Source organism: Ips typographus, linkage group LG16 (genome assembly GCF_016097725.1).
Source record: "Ips typographus isolate SLU linkage group LG16, UJ_Ityp_2.0, whole genome shotgun sequence".
NCBI lineage: Eukaryota > Metazoa > Arthropoda > Insecta > Coleoptera > Curculionidae > Ips > Ips typographus.
The window spans coordinates 6,138,876-6,161,332 of NC_138437.1; the positions used below are offsets into that span (position 1 = coordinate 6,138,876).

Here is a 22,457-nt window from a genome sequence, read left to right on the forward strand (position 1 = left end):
AAAAATTAAATTATATAAACAAATATCTCACCTGTATATACAAATCTTCGTTGCGTAAATGTTCGGCGATAAATTCTACAGCTTCTGTAGCTTTGGAAACTTCAGGGGAAAGAAGGATGGAGTCTGAACTTTCACTTTCTCTTCTACAGCTTTCCGCACCTACCGCCACTCCAATGTCGGCTGTAGATTTCCTGTTCACTTTGCAATTCGGGTGATGGTGTAGATCGGACAGTTCCATCACTTCTACTTTGCTTTGCGACTCAACAGAACTGCAAATAATATTGAACTTTTAGTAAATTTTCTTTTAAGGAAAACTTTTCCAATATCATTTAGAAAAGTTTCTGGAACTAAATTGCGTTTAAGGGAAATAGACTTAGGGCGACAGTAAATTAATTTAAACGCGGTATTTGCATTCAAATTACTTTCGGGAATCTTCAGAGGTCTTGCATTATGCCTTTTTAATACTGAACATCCAGTTTAGTTGGGTTAATCTCCTTTTCACTCTCTTGTAAGTTAATTATCAGATAAATTTTCAGCAATTAGTACAAAATGTTTAGTGTGGTTATCGGTTCCAAGTACGGAATTCAATAAAGACTTTCAAATACTGAAAAATTCGAAAACTCACTTAAATTGGAGCTACCTTTCGCATTTTAGATTTGGGACATTATTAAAAAAAAATATATTTATTAATATATAATGTTTCCGAATTTTAGTGGTTTGAATACTTAAGCGAAGATCATATGTTTCTCGATCGCGATCCAAACGAAGAAGTGACTGATGAAGAGGTTGATGTTGAAGACTAGTTTGACGAAGAACTAGCCGTTCGTATACAGTTTAGTTAGTTTTGTTTGCTTATGTTATGTGTTATTTATAAATTAATCATTTTCCTAAACGACAATATGCCTCAAGTAGGCGGTATTGTATAGCTCGACATTACGGTCTATAGGATCCCAAATATCGATGTTCGCTTGATATTGAATTTATCACTTAAGTGCGAGATTGCTGTTTAAAGCGATAATTGTTTGAATTTGCGACGCGTTTCAGTATTAACAGTGATTGTGATTGAAGTTAATACGTTAGCTGATTATGACGCTATGGCTTTGTTAATACGTAAAGCTCAAAATTGGGTTTTCATTTGAATCCTAATTTTACTTTGTATTTAATAGTATAGGTTACTGATAGTTGTGTTGATATTGTTCAAGTTTTAAATAATTTATTAGCAAATTTTTGGTTACTATTGTGAACGTTGATTAAGCCTGTTTAAAAGAATTATTGTTGAATGTTAAAGATATATTAGTTCACCTAACTTTTAATCTGATTAGGTAATCATGGGATGAGGAGGTAAGTCAACAGAAACACCCAATCAACTGTGGTTTTAATTTACCCTGTTCATCTCACGATTACCTAAGCAGTTAAAGCTATATTGCATATTAGCTTCCATTTTCAAAAAGGTATTTTAAGAACGCGAAGTAGTTTAGTTGTGAGATATAAGTTTGGTTTTAAAACTAAAATTTGATTTTTGCTCTTCACTTTAATACAATAAAAGTAACAGTATTCAACAGTTGAGTGAAATGACGCTTTTACTAAAGCTTAAATTTGACTAATAAATTACTACTAGTAAAACTAGTTCAAGCACGAATAAAAAAACCTTCAAGTAAAATAGCCTTCAGTAATATATAATAGAACTTTTGAACGTGACCATTTAGCAAACACCGTCCTGCCGGATATGATATTAGAAACCTTTCCCAAAAATTTTCGAGTAAAACCGAATAATCGTTAATAGAGTTTTGCATTTGAAGATATCAATTATAATGCTGATGATTTTGACTTTTTTTGAATTGTAATATTGCGATGTAGAAATTGTACTGCTTGTTTATATTATAAAGCATTTATTTAGTCTAGCTAAATAATAGTTTTCATGTTACTTTTTAATGATTAGTATTTATAAGAAAGTTATTAGTTCCATCAAAGTTAATTGTGTATATTTAATTTTTCAAAGACATGTAAAAGGTTGTATAATTTCAGTGACACGATTTTCAAAAGCAAACACTTTTCCAGTAAGTAACACGTAATGCAAACACATTTGTGCTATTTCGATAAAAGGCATCTTTGTAAGATTTTATTTCAACTCAGTTTCCAGATTTCAATCTCTTTATTTGTTATTTATATTATTTCCTGGAAAATCCGTTGATCTGACTACTTCCAGGTAACTGGATATCAATACCTCTTTCAATATTATTCCGTTCTAAGTATTGGCATATAAAAATCAACCTGTTAAATCGTGCTGTAATGAAATACACTTTAGTTTTTTATTCTAAAAATAAGTTTTGTGTATTTACTTAAAATACAATAAAACACAATATTGTCTAGTTTATTATTTGTTATATTACAGTCAAGTTTAATAAGGATTCTTAACAAAGAGAAATGTTGAAGTTTTGAAGTAATCGCTTTGCCGTATTTCGCGAGTCAGAAGTGCTTTACTGTTCTCTTTTAGGAACATTATAAAATTGTCCAGATTTTCACAATAAAAATAAAAAACTATAACTCTCCCCTTAGGAAAGTAATTGATGTGTAAATAATTCCAGGAAGCTATTAATCATCAAGTGAAAAAAATACGTATCGCTGTTTCTCGAAACAGATTGATTTAAAACTTTGATACGCGAGAGGAAATGTTTTTAAACTTGATATAATGTATCAAAGTTCAAAGGTAAACTTTCCAGAATCTGTCATACAATACTAATGAACGTTTTATTTGTACTTTTCCGCTCATGTTTCGTATTTTCCGGGTATTTTCGCGCCTGAAACAAAACCCTGTTGATGTACAAACACACGGAGATAATTGTTGACTTTCTGTTGTTCTAAAAGAGTGTTTTAGCCTTGAAGCTAAAAAGGATAGAATCAACGTCAAATCAATTATGCATAGATACAGTTAGCCGTCAGGTCCATTAGCAGACTATTCGTTCTTTTACCAATTTAGTGTTACAAAGAATTGACAGGGAATTGTTTTTTAATAATGTCACAAGGTTTCCAATTAAAATTGAAAAGGCGTTTTTGATAAAAAGCCTTGGGTAATGTAATTACCAAAAGCTTTTAGTTCAGTAACAAATTTTCACAACTCAATCAAACCTAAAAGTTCTTGACAAATATCCAACTACAGTTTATCAAATTATTTCTCTTTGTTCTTTCATCAGCGAGCTATCGAGTTGCTTTACGTTGCTTAAAACATCTTTCCTAAGGGCACGAGACAGGATTTCCAAGGCGGCAAAGCAAAAGACTTAACAAGATTTTATAGCAAAGTAGCTCAACGGCATGTGTAGAAGGTTGTTATGACATGACATACGATCGATACGACCTGAACATGATTGGAATTCTCTAAACAGGATTAGTTAAAATTGCGCGCAATCAGTCTATTTCAGGTCAGGCTTAGGCGCCATTTTATAACTCGGATTATATGGAAGTATGTTTAACCCTTATAATGGGTTAGCAGCTTAACGTTTGTTACAAGTTTAATTAATTGGTTAATGAACTGTCAGTGTCTATTTTTCACGATTTTGATGTTATTTGAGTGTTATTTTAGGATATTGAAGCTTTGGTTAGGAAGCATTAGAAAAATCATTTCCAAATTAAAGATCTCAAGTAATTTAAAACTTTTTAAACATATTTTTCTGGTGTTACCTTGCGTTGATAAACAAATTTAACACTGATGAGTAATTCAAATATATGTAAGTAAATTTTATTTGCATATAAAAGTCTCTATTTACTTTCTGTATAATAGAAATAAAAATACTTTATAAACTTTAGTAATTAACAAACGACTCCTCTTTATCAATACTTATAAAATATTTACCAATCAATTTGAGCGTGAGTTGGCCTTTCCACTTGAAAGTTTCAATCAATAAAGTTTAAAAGGAGCTTAACCGCCTGGTAAGCAATTCAAGAAACAGCGAATGAAAGTAAATACTTAAATTTTGCCTCTTCTGACAATCAGTTTTAACCACTTCAGGCTGTTGGCGTATAATTGGAAAGGCTTCTCGATCAAACTGGTTAAATAGAAGAATAAAAGTTATGCACACGCTGTGATAACTCAAAAATAATCGGATTGAGACAGTCGATAAATCTTCTTGAGAATTAATTTTAGAAGGAAAGCACTTTTTTGTTTGTTTAGCGTAAGTGGGTATTTTAAGTCATTGTTGAAAAAAAAACTTACCTAATATGTTTAGGGATATCTCCAGGTACCCCATATGGATGTGGAGGTACTCCCATTCCTGGCATTTCCATCATCCATCGTAATCTAGTTTTCCGCGGCCGTTTCATTAGCATCATTGCTGGGAGATAGTTAAGGAAAACGAATCGAATCCATGAAGGCATTCTGTAAAGTTTCAAAAACCAAAATAAATGCTTAGTTTTTTTAGACAACACTAATGTTACCGATGTGTACGGGGACCCCTGAAGTTCCAGTTGATTATAACTACAGTAACAAGTATACTAACAGTATTCATGATGAACGTAAAAAGGAGGTATTTGGCTATTAGCGGCAATACCAGTGATGTAGGTGGCAGGATTTTTGAGACCAGCAATAAAAATACAACCAGTGACAGTAAAATACTAATTCCAAGTGTCACCTGAAAGTTTTTTTAGTTTTTGCTTTAGTTCAAGTTCAGTAGGAAATAGCACACTAACCTTTTCACCGGCTTCTGCTGGCAAGTAAAATACCAAAACGCACAAGAATGAAATAAGAACTGTAGGAAGGATTAAATTTACAGTGTAAAATAACGTTTTTCTTCTAATAATAATATAAAACGTGATATCGGTTTCAGTGGGATGGTCTCCTTCATATATGTTGAGGTAGGCGGGTACTTCGATTATGTCCCAGGTACCCGATTTCCAGTAATCGGATAGATCTACGAATTCTTTATTGTTATACAAAGCTAAAGACACTTGGTCGCCGTTGAAGGTCCAGGAACCGAATTTCATAATACATTTTTGCTGGTCAAATGGAAAATATGTTACATCTATTGTACATGAACTCTGAAACAATTTCTTCGCATTAGAATTGTCTAACCAATAAATTTTTCTTTAAGGGACAATGTGGCCATTTGTCTTCATTCTGAAGGGTATTTACTTCAGAAGTGTACATAAATTCTATTAATCTATATTAGACTTGATTTATTTGACACTTTAGGTTTGGTTAAGACTTACCTGGTAAATTGCCGGTGGTACCCATAATACTTCCCCGTTGGGATATATAAGTACGTTTGATTTATATCGGACTTCGTAGTTTCCATCAGCGCTAAAAAATAATAACATTACAATGTTTTTGATTATACGAGCATTTCTTGCAGCCAATTTGCGAATCAAAAATATAGATTTTTTTTGTGGTCAATGTACAGAATGTACTACATATTTGCATGACATCTAACTTGTGAGAATGTTAAAGTAGCAATATTTATTATTAGTAATGCGAGCTTCAGAAGTTGTTTGGTGTAGTTAATTTATTGTTTGATACTTTTTAACTGCCTTCAAATATCTTGAGATATCAATCAAAACAAAATTTTTGTTCAAAAAGAATCACCGGACTTTGTTTCACTTACTTTTTACCTTAAAGTGACGTTCTCATTTTCTTAAAGATTACTTCTCTTAAAAAGCAAATTATTTCTAAGCAAACTTTGTAACATCACTCAGAGTCTCTGCGTGTGTCCTTATAACTTTTCTGTTACTTTAAATTAACTTTGTATTCAAGTACGTACATAAATTTTCGTTAATTGAAAGTAGTTTTCATTTTGAAACTACTTTTGTGTGTAATGTAAAAAGTTTGTAAAATTCTATAATCCTATCCTAAATCACTGTATTTAATCATGTAGAGTAGATGCACAACACAAAACGAACACACAAAATATGTATTTTTTAATTATGTACGTGAACTTGATGGAGTTGTATCCACACTGTTTTGTTGCAATCTGCCTTTTAAGAAAAATCCCATTATATTAACTGTACGTGCAAAAAATATTTCTCATAAATACGTTTAAGAGCTCGAGGGTAAATCACGGCTTTCTCTTACAATATCAAGTTGTTGTCTTAGAATTACACGAATTTCCGAGGTGGATTATTTACAAATAAAGTGGGAGGGGAAACTTTTACGATGGAATTCCTTTCCAAAAATAAACCAATGCGTAATCGTGCCAAACTTTGAATTGCTCTTCAAAAAAGGATCACGTTTTATCTTTCTTAATCATTTGTTGGAATATTTTGAGAATGCGCGAATTATTATGTAATGTGAAGAAGAAAGGAGAAGGGGGTATTGTGTTGTATTTACATAAGCAAATTGAAGGTCCTTCGCTTTACGACGAGGGCTTAAGTTTCTGCCCTTATTAGAAGTGCCTCAGGTTTCTAGAGAGTTTCAACCCCAATACGAATAATTTAGGGGTATTAATATTAATGGTTCAACGCTCTATTTTGAACTTTATTAACGCTCTAACGCGCCAATATTTACTGGTGATTCCATAATATTTGAAAAACTAGTTATTCTCGTTTTTGCGCTTTAAGTCCTAATAAATTGGGTATCCGGAACTCAAATCTCCATTTTCAATTTCAACTGTAAGCCCCAGGCTTTGGCTTTACAGAGGAAGATTAATTTTTTTTATAGTGCATATTACTTTATTTTGCATGAGCAGGAAATATCTCAATACCTGTGAAAAGTGTAAGGAAAACCGTAGTAATAAATTTGTTATTAGTTTATAAAATGATTGTATAAAAACGCTATTTTTTCAGCTTCAAATCGAAAACTTTCATTTGGACTAGCCAGAGGAATAACTTCGAACTGTTAGCCGACATCCAGTTATTTTTTTGTAAGTATTTTTTAATTAAACACTTCCTTCTTAAGTAACTTAAGTATATCCTCCTTGAAGTTTTTCTTTATTAATTTCAGGTTTAATGGATGTCGTTTCCTATCTTCAACAATTCAAAAAAATCTTCAGCTTTTCGGTAAGTGTTGTTTTAATATTTTTAATTTTCACTAAACATTGTTTATTATCAAAAACCTCTGCAATATATTGTCCCCAATTAAATTTTCCGTTTGTAATAAAGTAATTGCTCACTGATGGTGTGTTCATATTAAGCATCGCTGAAAATTCAATTTCAGTGGGGCCTTTAATTACCTTTCTAGTTGAATAATTCATGACAATATATTGAAAATTACTGACTTATTTTAAAAAAGTTTTCAATAGAGTGTGCGTTAACTGAAATCATTTTCGACCGCTGTGTATGAAACTGCTATTAATGTGTTTACCACCACCAATAAACTCATTTTGATTTTCAAATATTAATTTCGGGACTAACAGCTAGAAAACTCGCAAACAAACAGATGTTTTTCACATAATTTCCCTGTAAATACGAATTCCGTTTTTACGATCAAAGGTACTTTTTTAATGCATTTTTTGCTAAACCCCTACTAGATTACAATTTTATTACACAATATTGGATAACTGAATGGTGTTGTGTGTTTTTGATGCCAAAAAAAAGAGATTTTTTATGCCTTTATTGGATGCTCTTTATTAACATTGATTGCTTATTGACGTTTTGAATTTTACGTTTTGTTTAATAAAACAAACACATCTTTCACTTTATATTTACGATTGCTATATGGAGTGTAAATATATAATTCCTCGTACATAACCTGAATTACGTCGTTAAAAGTCCATTCGACCAATAAATTGCTTTTAAACTTGGTAATATGATCACTCCTTTAGCGTGACACGGCATCTCTGGTGAATTTTTCAACCAATTTCAATGGTTTTGATGCTGTAACTTAGTTAAGTAACGAATTTTCAAAGTGCAAAATTGGCTTTTTCATAAATTTTTGATTAGCAGGAATGTAATATAGTAGTGGAAACGTGACAAGACGTTATCAGTGACGTAATCGAATGCCTTGGAAAGGTCACAAAAGTCATATTGATTAACACAATATTATTATGATCTAGATTATTATGTTTTCCCAATTACTTAGAACATAATTCTGAAACACTTTTTGTAATGAGTAAAACAATTTAAAATATGCATTTCTTTGCACGACCGAAGTTACGTTGAAACAAACATCTACTGAATGTTTTATTTGCAAAAAAATAGTTGGGTCAGCCTGAGTATAAATACACAATTTTGCACAGAGCTCAGAATCGATCCGATCGGGAATGTGTAGGTCTGCGTAGAAGAAAATTTCCAGATTTTCCTTTGGAACTATTAACGAACACAAAGGAAATACTTACTTATTAAATAAAACTATATCGGGTTTCCAAACTTTGTCGGGTGGCAACCGGAGAACGGCGATTCCTCCATAGTCAGCTTCATCCCATTGTAACTGATAATCAGTCCATACCTAGTAATTAACATAATTAAACTTTCTAATGTAATTCATAAACGTGTAAAACGAAATACTTACCAGTCTAAGCCAGACGTTTGATTTTAAAATTTGATTTTTTTCGTTCTGCAAATAAAACAAAAACATGTTACATGGAAAGCAGTGAGGAAAGTTTACTTTAACTTTTGGTTGGAAAACCCTACTTATTCTCAAACAACGAGCAAGTACGTATGTGCTCGTTTAACTAAATATTAGCTAATATTACCAGGAAACTTGAATCTAGTTGGAACCGCAATTCTAGGATTCATTTTTGTTAATTAAGATTCAGGGGAGAACACCCTTATTTGCCACAAGTATGAATAATATTAAAGATGTCAGGGAAGATAACCAAATTAGATCCTTCACATAAATACTGACGTTCTAAAGGCAAAGTTAATTAATGATTAACAATGAGTTTGCTAATTTTAGGTTAAATGAGTTTAAGTTTAAAGAGAATTTGGGATTAAGGAATTTAAAGCCGTATGTCTCTATTTTCTCACAGAATCTTTAGTGGTAGGTTTCAACATCACAGTTCTGTGAAAGTAATGCTTTATTGTAACTAAGCCATTATTGTCCTGGAAACTATTTGAAACAAAATACAGAGGTGCAGACTAAATTAATTTATCATGGAAACAACAATTAAATTCTCTTATCCATTTAAAAACAGATTTACCCGTGAATTTGCTAATAATTTGGTCAATCAGCCAATTAATTCGCAAATCATTTTACCTAATAATCAGTAAATTTGACCTCGTTTTACTATTTCCATTTTAATTATCGTTGGCAGCTTACTGAAATTTTGCTTTGAAATTACGGGTTTCCCTTGATAGCAATATAGTAGGTCGCCGTTTAATTTTCCGCACCCTATTCTAATGACCTTTTCCAGGGTTCAATAGCTTAATAATACCTCACCAGTATGTTGCTTCAGCCGTGGAAAATTACCTAACTGCTTTAACCGTGTGGTTGTCATCCATTTCAAACCTATCGAGTTTCATAATTTTGTGGTTTGTATGATTTGAGATGAACAAATGAACAGCACCTATTCATTATAGCTCGGTTACTCAGTTTCTTGACTACTAGCAATTACGTTTTTCTCACTTTGACAAACCGCAATCATACATAAAACATTCTAAAAGTTCAGAACCGGTCGTTATCGCACACGATTCGTGTATGTGGCCAGGATTGTGCACAAAGGACAGGAAATATTTGAATTTTAAATGCGGACTGAGCAAAGTTTCAAAGGAAATAAAACAGACCGAATATGTCGTTCCGTCGGCATTCCGCATGCAATTAAAAGACAAAATCTTTACAAGAACTGAGAGCGTTTTACTTGTATTTCCTCCACAAGATGCAATTTGTCACCTACGTGCATTTGCAAAAATGTTCGAGCATGTCTGTAAGACGAAAATTAGATTCCTGTGTTTGATGCTTTTGATGCTTTTCATGTTTGGGTATTTTGACCAGTTTATTGATCCGGAACTAGATTATTGAGTATGAGATGACATAAGCAGTAAAAGAGTTTCTTCCTAAATAGGAAACTTGAACAACACATTGAAATGTAAAAAATATCAGCAGGTTTGCGAAGTGAAATTCGAAAATATCCTTCAAACAGTAATTTTTAAGACAAAATTGATAGTTAAAACAGTACTAATGCAATCTAAATTAGTTAAGTTATCGAATCTCTACGTTAAACAGCCAATTTACTGGTTAAAAAACCGTCTAAAGCTACTCGTAATTTTCTTTTAATAGAAACGACAGAATTTCTAAATTAGAATTCTGCAAAAAACGGGTAAAAATGTCAAGCGAATTCATCTGATTCCACTTTATATTTTGCCGCGTTCTCTTTAATCTTTAAAATTCTTTACGTGACTTTGATTATGAGTGCAGAGCATAAAAAGAGGGGCTCAACGAGATTCTTAAGATTTTTCGTTATACGCAAATAGCTGAACTAACGTGATAAAAAGGTTATGCACGTTAGTTGTTTGGGGGTGCAAGATGTTTTTGCATGCACTTCCTTCGTAATTCTCTAGGCATAGTCGCGAAACTGGATGCATGGTTTAAATACTGCATATACAGGGTTTTTCAATGAAAAGTAGCCACCCTGAATATCTTCCAAAATAATTTCTCTGTTAAAAAATGCTAAGACACGTCAACAAAGATTGCAAGGGGGACATCTTTTTACGTAGGATTTGAATTTCTGCCATCAGCCCCTTTGCCGCCATAGCCACCCCCACTAAGTTTTCAAATGGCACCATACCCTGTGTGGCACATCGTTGGAAAGGTATTTCATAAGGAATTAATTGCACTATTTTATTTGTACACTTGGTTTGAATTGAGACCAAAAAAAATAAAAAATACGTTTTGTTATTTTGGTCAAACTGCTGATAACACTACCGAATACCTGTTTTCCATTCCATGTTTTTGCCTCAGTCGGTCAACTTGTAAGTTCGTTTTGAAGGAACATTATCAATATGGTTTACACGACTGCCGAAAGAATAGAAATTGTACGTTTTTATTTCAAACATAACGACTGTGCACGAGCTGCGCGCGCTTTCAATGCAATCCATCCAGATAAATTAATTGGTCATCAGTATGTCTTAAAGTTGATGCAAAAATTCATGGAAACTGGTTCAGTGACAAACAAAAAACATCAACCTGAAAGACAAATTATTAATGAACCAATTGAAGTTGCTGTTTTGAGACACGTTGCAATGGATAATAATCAGTCTTTAAATCAAATTTCCCATGCATCGGGTGTTTCGACAAGCAGTGTATGGAGAATTTAAAAAAAACACAATTTTCATCCATACAAGGTAAAATTGGATCAGGAATTAAACGAAGATGACTATGATAGAAGACTACAATATTCCGAAATTATGTCTACTAATCTGACAAACAACGTGAACTTGTTGTACAATATTTGCTTCAGTGATGAGTGTATGTTTTTTTTGAATGGAGAAGTGAACAGGCATAACTGTAGGTATTGGTCAGACACGAATCCACATTGATTTAGGGAAACCCATACCCAATATCCAGAAAAACTTAATGTTTGGGCAGGTATTTTAGGAGACCACATCGTTGGTCCGTTTTTTATTGACGGTAATTTGAATGGCGCTACTTATCTTGAGCTTCTTGACACCACTGTTGATCCGACCATAACAGAGCTACTAGAAAATGATCGCTTGTATTATTGTATGGAAGTTAACGGAGGTTATTTTGAGCCATTAATTAAATGATAACCGCTTATTTGCTATTATTTCTGCAGTTAACAAAAAATAAACACAAAACGTATTTTTTATTTTTTTTGGTCTCAATTCAAACCAAATGTACAAATAAAATAGTGCAATTAATTCCTTATGAAATACCCTTTCCAACGATGTGCCACACAGGGTATGGTGCCATTTGAAAACTTAGTGGGGGTGGCTATGGCGGCAAAGGGGCTGATGGCAGAAATTCAAATCCTACGTAAAAATATGCCCCCCTTGCAATCTTTGTTGACGTGTCTTAGCATTTTTTAACAGAGAAATTATTTTGGAAGATATTCAGGGTGGCTACTTTTCATTGAAAAACCCTGTATAATAATATATACGTAGTAAAAGTTTAATGGTTTATTTTATGATTATTCAATTAACGAGATATTTAATTAGGCAAGTTAATCTCATGGGTGGCAATTAGTCGGTTGAAATCCTTTTACTGGTAATCAGATAGAAAAATCAGCTTTATAACTGTGGAATATAAGTGTAATGGAGGAAATAAATTAAACAGTATTCGTTTAAGCTGAGCAAAGCAACGAATCCCTGACGAGAAGTTTATGCGTTAAAATTCTAAGCAGGAATCGAAGCAGAAAATTGGACTTTCAGAAACCGATGGCAAATATTTATGCAAAATATATTTTTCCAAGTTTTGATGTACTTGATACGGTCATTTTAAAAAGTTGCCTGAAACTAGAGCAATCAACTTGTTTTTGTTCGATTGAGTAGCGTGTTCTTTTGTGAAATAAAGCAATAAAACACAAATTAGCAGGTTGACCTAGTTTCGAGAATTCGACAAATTATAGGTTTATAAGCGAAGCCCAGGGATTTGCTTTGTCAATAAAAGCGGGTTGCTCAAACCCGTTGTCGAACCTTCCCAGTTCATGGTCAGATTGATTCCTAAGGGCTTGGCTCAGACATAACAATTGGAATTTCAATATTTTATTTGTACCTTGTTCAACCACCAAAGACGCGATACTTTAGCTGATCCCTTAAATTGATTCTGCCTGTAAGTTTTAATTTTGTTATCGCTGATTAATGTCTTGAGGCACTTAATTCGAACTTCATACAAGATAATTTACGTTGCTTTTGAAGTTAACTACACGTAGGCTCACAAATTTACATCTAAATTACTAACTCTGATGCAACTTTTTTCATACAAGTCAATGTCAACGTAAAAAACAAAACTTTTTGGCTTTATATCTTCGGCTGTCGTTACGGTTATTCATCATCTGAATATAGTTTCAGCCACAAGTTTGAGTAAGCAATAAATTATACCCAAAACTTATTCTGATTTATGTATGGCCAAGCTTTGCAAGCATTGAAACTGGATAATACGTATCTTCAAAGTTAATCGTCATTAGCAGTAGATTGCTTTTGTTTGAAATTTGACTACAATTTGCTTAAAACCCTACATTTTCTGAGACAAAACGAAACTTGACAGCACCCTGGCAAATATCTCCCGGACGTAATTAACTTTGTTTCAACTTTTCAACGTTCCTAGACTTCGATTTTGCAATTAGAGGTTCATTTCTAATATCCATTAGCAATATCAATATGAAGTCTTGAAGCTGTAGTACTTCATAGAATAATTTAATGACTGTGATTTTGCTGTTATGTTTGAGATAGCAAACGTTATTTTTAACAGTGTGTGTCATCTCCTCTCAAGTTATGTTTATTCAATATGTAGTAAAATGCTTAGTCAATTATATTCACATAGTTTTTTTTTTCAAAGTACAATTGTTTTGTGTGCGGTATTTTATTGAAATCTATCCAAAATCAAGTTCACCATTAATTCTAAACTGGCAAAAAATATAACTTAACTTATCGCCGAAGATCTCTAAATTAAGTTGTGTGTCATATTTTGACCGATTTAAAGCAGATATGAAAATGTAAGGAAAACAAATTGAAAAATTCTCTGATGAACAAAACTGAAATATTTAAAGTCACGTGACTGTTAAAATATAAAAATTTAAGAACAAAATTAGTAGAGTTGGGCAAGTTTGAAAAGTAGTACAAAGAGAAAACTTACTCAATATATCTGGAATTTACAAAATTAGCGAACTTAATAAAATAATTTGATAGATCATAAGGAAATTTTAGTTAGGTTATCTAAGTAGATTACCTGGATTGTTCCAATGATCCATGGACCCTAAAATTCCTGAGTTTCGTTTAAATATTGTAAACACCTCTCTGCTAATGTGTGGCTGCGAGCCATCCCGTTAAATTGATTCATTTCCAATGACCCGGATATTTGCATTTGCATTGGTAGAGCAGTAATGGCAATTTAGCTGTTCTTCCTACCATTTAGATGATGGGATCACGATAGATTAGACACAATTTATGTTAAACGAAACTAGACAATAGGTTACACTCAACAGGACTTTGTTTTTGTAGGTTGAGTGTTATTTTAAAAATTGACATATGTAGATTGATATCTTTAATATTAGTTTTTATTGACAATAATTTGTGCCAACAATAATATGTGCTAACAATTAAGTCCTTATTGTTAAAAAAAAGTCACACCGGAAACGTAAAATAAGCTTTTTTATGACATTTTCTAATCATGTTTCTTGCTACAAAATGCTTGAAATGACCTGTAAATTCACAAATTGTAAAGTCGTCAACCAGAAAATGGTAAATTTGATTTCTGGGAGTTCGGAAATCAAAAAGTCGAACATTTTAAACACAAATATAGGGAGAGAGTTCCAAAATGGATTTGCAGAGAAGTTAAGATAAATAATACGATTTCGTTCGGTCTTAAATATAAAAGTTTGTCGAAGATTTTTGAAAAGTGGCACTCACAAAAAAATCGATGGAAATGTAACTCAGCCCTCTATTCAATATGTGCTAACAAAATCTATCCAATTTATAGAAGAGCGAATTTCTACAATATTGCGACCAGTTGATTAAGTGTTTAAAGGACTTTCTGGATTCTGCTAGCGTCGAAGTGCTGGAATTTTTTGTTATCGCGTTATCTAATCTAAACTCAGGAGTGTGTGGAGAATTCCAGACATTCTTCAATTAAATAAACATCCTGACTAAAATGCTGAAATCCTCTGTAGTAGGTTTTATTTTCAAATACCACTTCTTTAAAAAGGGAAAAATTCCTTTTTCCAGCAACCGAGCAAATTTATATCTCAAATGTATAAAGTGAAATAACGAGCTCACGGTGAAATCAATGGATTGTTGGAGGCAGAGGTAAATATTTGGATTTCGTTAGTGCACGTGCAAACATGAAATCGCGAAACTACTATAAATTCCCCTAAACTGTGTTATGAAATAAACCCATTATAAAAATACCTATATTTTCGAGGGCACGTGTTGAGGTTTATTGTGATTAATCAACTGCGATGAAATATAGGCAATTAAAAGTAAAAGCAAAGTTTTGTAGAGAATCCGATGCCTTTACATGTTAACGAGATGTTAGCGCTGCTAATGAATTTAAATTAGTTTTATCTGTTTCACTGACCGTATAAATTTCCCCAAACGTGTAGAGTTTAAGTGCAAATTGGAGAGATTAGCCTTATTAGATTCATATAAAGAGTTCTATTTCAATTTGTGTTAGTTGCTCTTGGTGGTAACGTGAAAGTTTATCTGAATTATTAGTAAACTAAACTTCTCTGAAAGATTATTCTGTCGAATCATTTCTCTCATCTTTTACTTTAATTTTCAGCACTCTAGTAACACGTTTACTCTACACTCACGCACATTTTATAGATAAATACATAGTGAATAAATTCTAGATAGATACAGGGTGATTAAAATATATCTTTTTATAAGTATATGTGATGGTAAAATTTTACCTGAAGCTAAATATTAATTTCTAGTGTATTTTTTACATAACATTAAAATTTAGTAAACTGGCCTTTTCGACACAAGTTTTGCTAGTGTCCCGACTGGAACGTCGTTTAACAGCAAAATCATTTATTATTAAGTCAGCCATCTAAAGTGCACACGTCTCTCCTTTAATATTAAAGAGAAATCCACTTAAGCTACTAAGACGTGGGTGTCTGAAAATGGTTATGATGAATTTTAAAAGCTTAATTAATATCTAATTTGCTCTCACTGGTACCAAGATGATCAACACAACTGTTTAATTTATATGGTATGTTTTCCACGAGTAGGAGTTTTAATCTAAAAAGACACTTGAAAGTGTAATTACAGACTTAAAAAGACATGACTGATGTCAAAGTAAACGAGTTTTATCAAACGATACCATGAGGCACACTCTAGATTCGCTTCATTGAACTTCAAAAGATTTTCCACGATTTATTCCAGTCGGTTCGAAAAATCCTATACCGGTGCAGTATGCAATTTCATTGATTTTTTCGATAATTCGACAGTCGCGTGAATGCGATCTTAATTTATGGCAAAACTCCAACAAAATGTCGGAAATTTAAAAGGAATGTTCGTCAAACAAAGTCACGTTTTATTTTCAATTTTAGTACTGAAATTCGGGCTGAATTTTAATTTTTTTTGGGCAAGTTCAACGTGTAAACTAATTGAAAATTTACCAGACATTTTTTGGTTTCGTTGTTTTATTTCGGTTACGTACTATTGAAATTGCCATACAAATTTTCTGTGAGAATGTTTTACGAATGCAGTTTACGTTGTAGAAACTCTTACATTTATTCTCGGGTTTAGGAACATAAAACAGAAATAACGTTGCATGCAAATATACCGTCATTTATTCAAATTAATAAAAAAAAGCTATGCATAACTAAAGTAAAGTAACTAAAACGAAATTCGTGTTTTGTGGTTTGTGCAGACAACTGTATTAGGAAAATTAGTACTGTAGACTTTATGTGTAGTGCAGAAATTGCATTTTACACCAAGTTGAGCTGAGTATTTTTAATATTTTTCACATCTCTACACGTAATCATAAATTTATAGTAAAAAAAAATAATAGTACAATTAACTAACTAACGTATTTTTTTCTTTTTGAGGCCCAGTATCTCAGTATCTCAAATATGCACTACTAACTATAAATAACTTTGAACCTAAAAACTTTAAAAATTCCCAACAGTCTTCGTAAATCATGTAACAACTAGAAGTTTTCCTGATATCTGTCACAATATAAATATATATTTTTATAATAAAATTTGCAAATAAATTGGAACCTTCACCACACAAAATAGTACGGTTGAATGATCCATATAAAGTAGTTTTTTCCTCATATTGATTCAGATTTCTGTTATTTTGTGGCTGCCTTGACTATAAATTTTAATAACCCAAACCAAATAGCGTGAAATGTTCTATAATAATATTGAAACGCAATAACGTAGTTTAATATAGCACGAACGAGACAGTTATGTTAATATTTCCGGTGTACGAGCGTTACATTGTTCATGATTCTTTTCAAAGTAAATGCAGGAAAATTTATACATAAATTTTGCATTACATAATGAGACAATGCTTCAATCGCTAATAAAATAAAAATACACCGAGTTTGCAGTTATTGAATTTTGTGTGATATTTGAAGATATCAATAAAACGGAAAAAATTTGCTACATTGCTAATAATAGAGCTCAATACACATCTAAGCAAAACATTTTGCTTTACCTAATTTCCTTGCTTCTCGCTTTAGTGGCTTTAAAAATTCGAAACTTTTTTAATTTTTCCCTTAGCTACTTGAACTACTTATCAACTTAAAACTTTGTTTTTATTACCGACCTCTAACAGTCCTTTTAAAATACTTTTGTTGAGAGGAGTTTTTTAAGTTAATTCTGATGGTAACTTAAAAATTCGATATTGTTCGGTTTAGAACACAAAACAGTTCATCAATTTTTGATCATGCATTCATAAAGAAAAATTAGTTTGTGGTTGTTTTTATGATGTTCTGGCTCCAAAAATTGTTCAAAAATGTACTCCATGTTGCTCGAAGAGACTTCGTTGTACTCGTAAATAGTCTCAAAAAGATTTTTAATTAATCCTTACTCGAGTTTCGCCTGTTAGGGCATCTTCAGATGACTAAAACAATAGGAGACTCTGATGCACGTACCGATTAAATAGCAACAATAGAAACTTACGTAACAATATATGTGTTTGTAATGTTTATTTTTTATATGTGTTTTTAGTTTTTATTTTTTATATTATTACGTAACATTTAGAGAAATTTTAGTCAATAGGGAAATGGAAAATATTTGACAGCAACATTTTTCACATTTGCTTGTTCTGCCTTTCATTTAATTAACGTCTTTTCCCAATCTTATAGATGTTCAACACATTCACAGTAAATAGTGTTTAAGCGAGAAAAGTTGCCATATACAGGGTGCCTCAGTTTTATTGGTCAAGACAGACTATTAGATATTAGCTTTTATATAACACTAGTAATTCTGTTACTAGTAAAATAAAAAAAAATCTAAAAAAAAGTAAAATTTTTAATCGCAGCTTCTAATACCTACATAAATAATGATCAAAGGGATTTAAACTATTTTAAGCTTCAACATTACTAAAAATTTAGTTTTCAATCTTCACAAAATCTAAATTCTAAACCGGTTGTGGCAAATTTTCCAAGACTAAACAGGGTTATTCAAACCATCAGCACTTAGTGAAAGATGAAACTATTATACATGCATATCCATGAAAAATGATCTTACACCTTGATGGCTATTAACTTTAACGTGCACTTTTATACAAAAACGCGCAAAGTAATGTTAATCCATAAAAGACAATTTGATTAATGAGGTGTCAAGCAAAAAAGTTGTTCTCAGTAACTTGCAATAATATCGCATTAAACTAAGTTAACTGTGTTAGATATAATAAGATAAAAACTATGTCAAGGTTGAATGATTTGACGTAAACACACCCTTTTTACCTTTTCGAGATTATGCAGTTGCGAAATCCGCAAAGTTGCACAAAGTTCACGCGGCCGTCGGATAAACTCGCGATGTTATGCCGGTTTGTTTAAAAACAATACGCTTCATCAGAATAATATTATACTTACAACATTGATGAGTTGAACGAAAGCCAAACCAAATCTAACGTCCACTTTCTCAGTCATATTCTGAACGGGGCGTATCAATTTGTTATATCCTCTGAAAAGGTCTCTGACCAGTCGCTCCTCATCTTCCGAACAGTTTGCTAAAAGTATTAAAACAACTTAAAAGACCCAAAGGCTACTAGAAGAATGTTGTAATAAGCCTTTGTTTCAGGGGAGGGGCTTTGTTTACATCGTGGAAGTAATGGCATTTTTTTTGTAAATAGTGGGTGTGCCGATTTTAAGAACGAGCGAAGAACTTACCCAAATGGGTAACGTGAAGGAAAAGAAGTACCCAAGGAAACACCGTACGTTTTATTTTTGTCCACATGACTGTTTCTCGTGCGGGGGTAGGAAAAATAAAAATCTAAATATCATCGACTCAAAAATTGGCCGTTTTTGGCTTCTTCCATCATAATTCAGAAGAAAGCCAAAATTTTATTTAATTTTACTAAAAAATAATCGAAAATCGCGTTTCTCACTCACGACAGAAATTTCCCGATTATGTTTTCCGAACATGTTTACTCGGACAAGACATCGTCGCAACTCAGGACCGGAGTTTGGGGAACAGGCTTTTAGCGCGACCGTTGTCAAATTCTTCGGATGGAAGAGGAACGCTCGCTACTACTGGGGCGGTTTACCCTTTTCCCCCTTATCCCCTCTAAAACAGCCATATTTGGTACGCCAGATGGCGTATTAAGGGCGCGGAATGAGGGTTCAGTTCAATTCTCTGTAGTTTCTGAGATACTTTGTTGCCATATCATTGATATTTCAGTTGCTCTGTATTACGATATTTTCACAATTTTTGACTGTTTTTGTTTAAATTTCAATTTTCTAGACTGCAATACGGACATTCTGTCCACTAAATTCAGTCGTAGACGCCATTTTCAAAAAAAGTTAGGTTAGATTTGCTGTCCAATCTTAAAAAGCAAAAAACGGCAACAATGCAACTGAGGTCTGTATGTTACGGGTGTGAAAACGGTTCTCATCGATTCTCATAGGCTCTTATATAATATCACACCCAAATAATCGATAAGTTTTTTCATATTTTCAATTACAAAAAACCATCATCTATTGGGATAATCACAGGTAAAGTCCATATTTGTATCGTAATGTGTTTCCTTCAGATCGATGTTTCATTCTATCCTCTATTTCCCGTTTGGGGTCAATGTTTCCACCCAAGGAGGGAGATCAGTGGTGTCACATTCCAGTTGCTTTTGATGTTATGCTTAATTCGTGTTTATGTATACCCAGTACAGTTGCTTTGTGTAATATTCGCATTTATAACCTAAAGCGTTTTGTAAAGTGGGTCAATATTTTCAGAGCGATGTGGGACGTACATTTTGTAACTCTATGCTTTATCCTTTAATGTGTTGAAGCGATTTCCCGTTTGAGTTTACAAATAAATATTAAATTTAAAAGGGACGTTCTATTAATTTTTGAAAACTTTTTGAGTTGAATTGGTTTTTGCATTAAAAAATACTTTAGGGTGGCGCTCTTGTTTGATATAAAAAAACCATCCGATTCAAGAAGCGACCTGCAAATGAGACGTCCCTGAACAGAATTTCATTGAACTTTTGCGAATGTCTGGACTCTCTCTGCATTGTCTGGTGGTGTTACCGCAACTTGAATTTGTACGTTCAATCGATTCGAGCACGTGTATTTTTGAGCAAGCGTACTATTCAACTGGGGAGGGATTGGCGTGTATAAACTTGAATCAGGTCCGGATCAGGACTAAATACCCGCTTTGCGCCGCGCCAATTCAAATTGCCGCGCCCATGTGTTACACCTACTTTTATTATTATACTTTAATTGAGCTTGATGTGTTTATTTGCAATGTTTTAGTGAAGTATTGTTTATTTCTACAACTCAGACAGACACAGACAGCCTGTTTTAACAGTAGAAGATGAGTAATACTTAAATCATTACATTCACATCCAGAAGTACTTTGGAAATTACTACACTTAAACTTCTCTTAATGAAAAAAACAAGAAATCCATAATAGTTTACAAGGTATCACTTGGATTTCCTTAACAGCAACCCATGCAAACGGCCCTATGTAAGGGTTACTATCAATTGAAGTAATCGTCATATCTCACAGTTATGATCATAGTTGTAATTGGTTTGTGATTGCATCTCTGATAAGATGGTTGAAATTGCCTACTTATCTGTTCTCTATGAGAAATAAGTATAGAAGAGAAAATTATCAAGTTTTTAGTCAGGTATTTCTTATAAATGTCAAGCTACTTGCTTTGATAATTACTCCACATATAGTAAGTCGCATTTTCAGCATTTTACACCATTCTAGTTTATTTTGATTTTCTGTATACAAAGTTAAACAGTCGTGGAATGTTGAAAACTTGGAATTTCAAGACGCGATGGCGGACAAACTGACATTGACCTACCCCAAAATTGCTGGCTGTAAAATGACGGTGAAAATTACGAGGAGTTAATAAAATCGTATTTTTAGATTCACGCGAACTCTGGTTTATTACGATGTGTACGTTGGTCGTTAAATTTTTAGTTGATCTTCGTTAAATGCTGTTATCTGTTATCGACATTTTATTCAATGCATCTCTATCGTTAAATAACTGTTTAGCTGCTTTTTAATGCAATTTTCTATGAGAAAGTTTGCGTAATATAAGACAAGAATATGAAAGTTACTAAGAAATAATTCTTAAAAGGAACGATTTGGAATAATCTCTTTCAACACATCTTTACAGAGCCCCTAAACGTTTTAAAGTAGCAGAGGTATACGTTCCTTCACCATCTTGGCGATCTAATGAATTAGTTGACTAAATTAATACAGGGTGTTCCAGCCAAGAAAATTGATGAATAAATTTTAAATTTTTTAACTTTTCTATCAGATGTATTAGCTACCTGTAGATTAGTCTGCAGTTAAAATAAGTTTAGAATTTGATTTGGTGATTTGGTGATGATATTCATGCTGCTTATCGAAAATCAAACAAAATTTGGATGGCGCCAGAATGAAAAAAATAGGCAAGGTTACCAAAGTGACGGAAAAATAAAATCAATCAATCAAAAAAGTAGCTTTATTGTCGGAAACTTAAAATCATTGACAAAGCCCTGAAAACACATACAAAAACAGCAAAAAAGAACATACATAATTATTACACTACACATACAATATGAATCACACATAATTACACCTTACAATTATTAAAATAAAAACAAAACAAAAAGGCAGTTACCCTGTATAAGAGAGGAGAAAGAGGATCAAAATCACACAGAACAAGGCGCCTTAAGAACTGGAGTAGAATTCGTTCAGAGAATAGTCAAGCAAAAACTTCTCAGTCTCACGCCTAAATCCATGCGCAGATGGCTGGCCTCTCACGTGGAGAAGAAGGTTATTGAAAAGTCTCTTGCTACCGTAAATAAGCGACGACTTAATCTCCGTGTGAGGAATGGGAAGCCTCAAAACGAATCTACTGCGATTCACCGAGCCGGAGCCCTCGGACAACTGACCTCCAAACTTGCCACGGACAAGACAAATCGTCTCTAAGATGAAAATGCAGCACAAGGTGAGGATACCATGTTCAATGAAGAGGGGTCTACATGAGGCTCTGTATCCAACACGACACAAGTACCTCAATGCTCGCTTCTGCAGGAAAAACACGGAATTGAAGCGGCTTTGAGAACAAACTCCCCAGAAAGCTATGCCGTAGCGGAGATGGCAGTCAATCAGTGCATAGTATGCACTCCTAGCTACATGGTAATCCAGATTCCCAGAGATTACATTCAATGCATGGCAACCCGACGCCAGTCGCACAGACCGTCCACATGCTCAGCGAATCAAAGCGAGTCGTCAATAATA

General features: G+C 33.0%; 1 protein-coding gene across 2 annotated transcripts in view; it reads right to left on the reverse strand.

The window, feature by feature from the left end:
• nAChRbeta1 (nicotinic acetylcholine receptor beta1) overlaps positions 1 to 22,457 on the reverse strand; it is a 34,623-nt gene that overhangs the window by 3,913 nt on the left and 8,253 nt on the right. Inside the window, exons 1-9 of one of the 2 annotated variants that reach the window (XM_081994605.1) lie at positions 18,887 to 19,182; positions 18,590 to 18,726; positions 8,432 to 8,476; positions 8,259 to 8,368; positions 5,200 to 5,290; positions 4,681 to 5,028; positions 4,429 to 4,622; positions 4,208 to 4,369; positions 32 to 269 (exon numbers count right to left, since the gene is read on the reverse strand). In XM_081994605.1, coding sequence (XP_081850731.1) covers positions 32 to 269; positions 4,208 to 4,369; positions 4,429 to 4,622; positions 4,681 to 5,028; positions 5,200 to 5,290; positions 8,259 to 8,368; positions 8,432 to 8,476; positions 18,590 to 18,726; positions 18,887 to 18,953 — 1,392 coding nt within the window. In that variant the 5' untranslated portion in view covers positions 18,954 to 19,182. Of the gene's footprint in view, positions 1 to 31; positions 270 to 4,207; positions 4,370 to 4,428; positions 4,623 to 4,680; positions 5,029 to 5,199; positions 5,291 to 8,258; positions 8,369 to 8,431; positions 8,477 to 18,589; positions 18,727 to 18,886; positions 19,183 to 22,457 lie in introns of those variants that run through there. The other variant, XM_081994606.1, reaches the window with a different exon arrangement.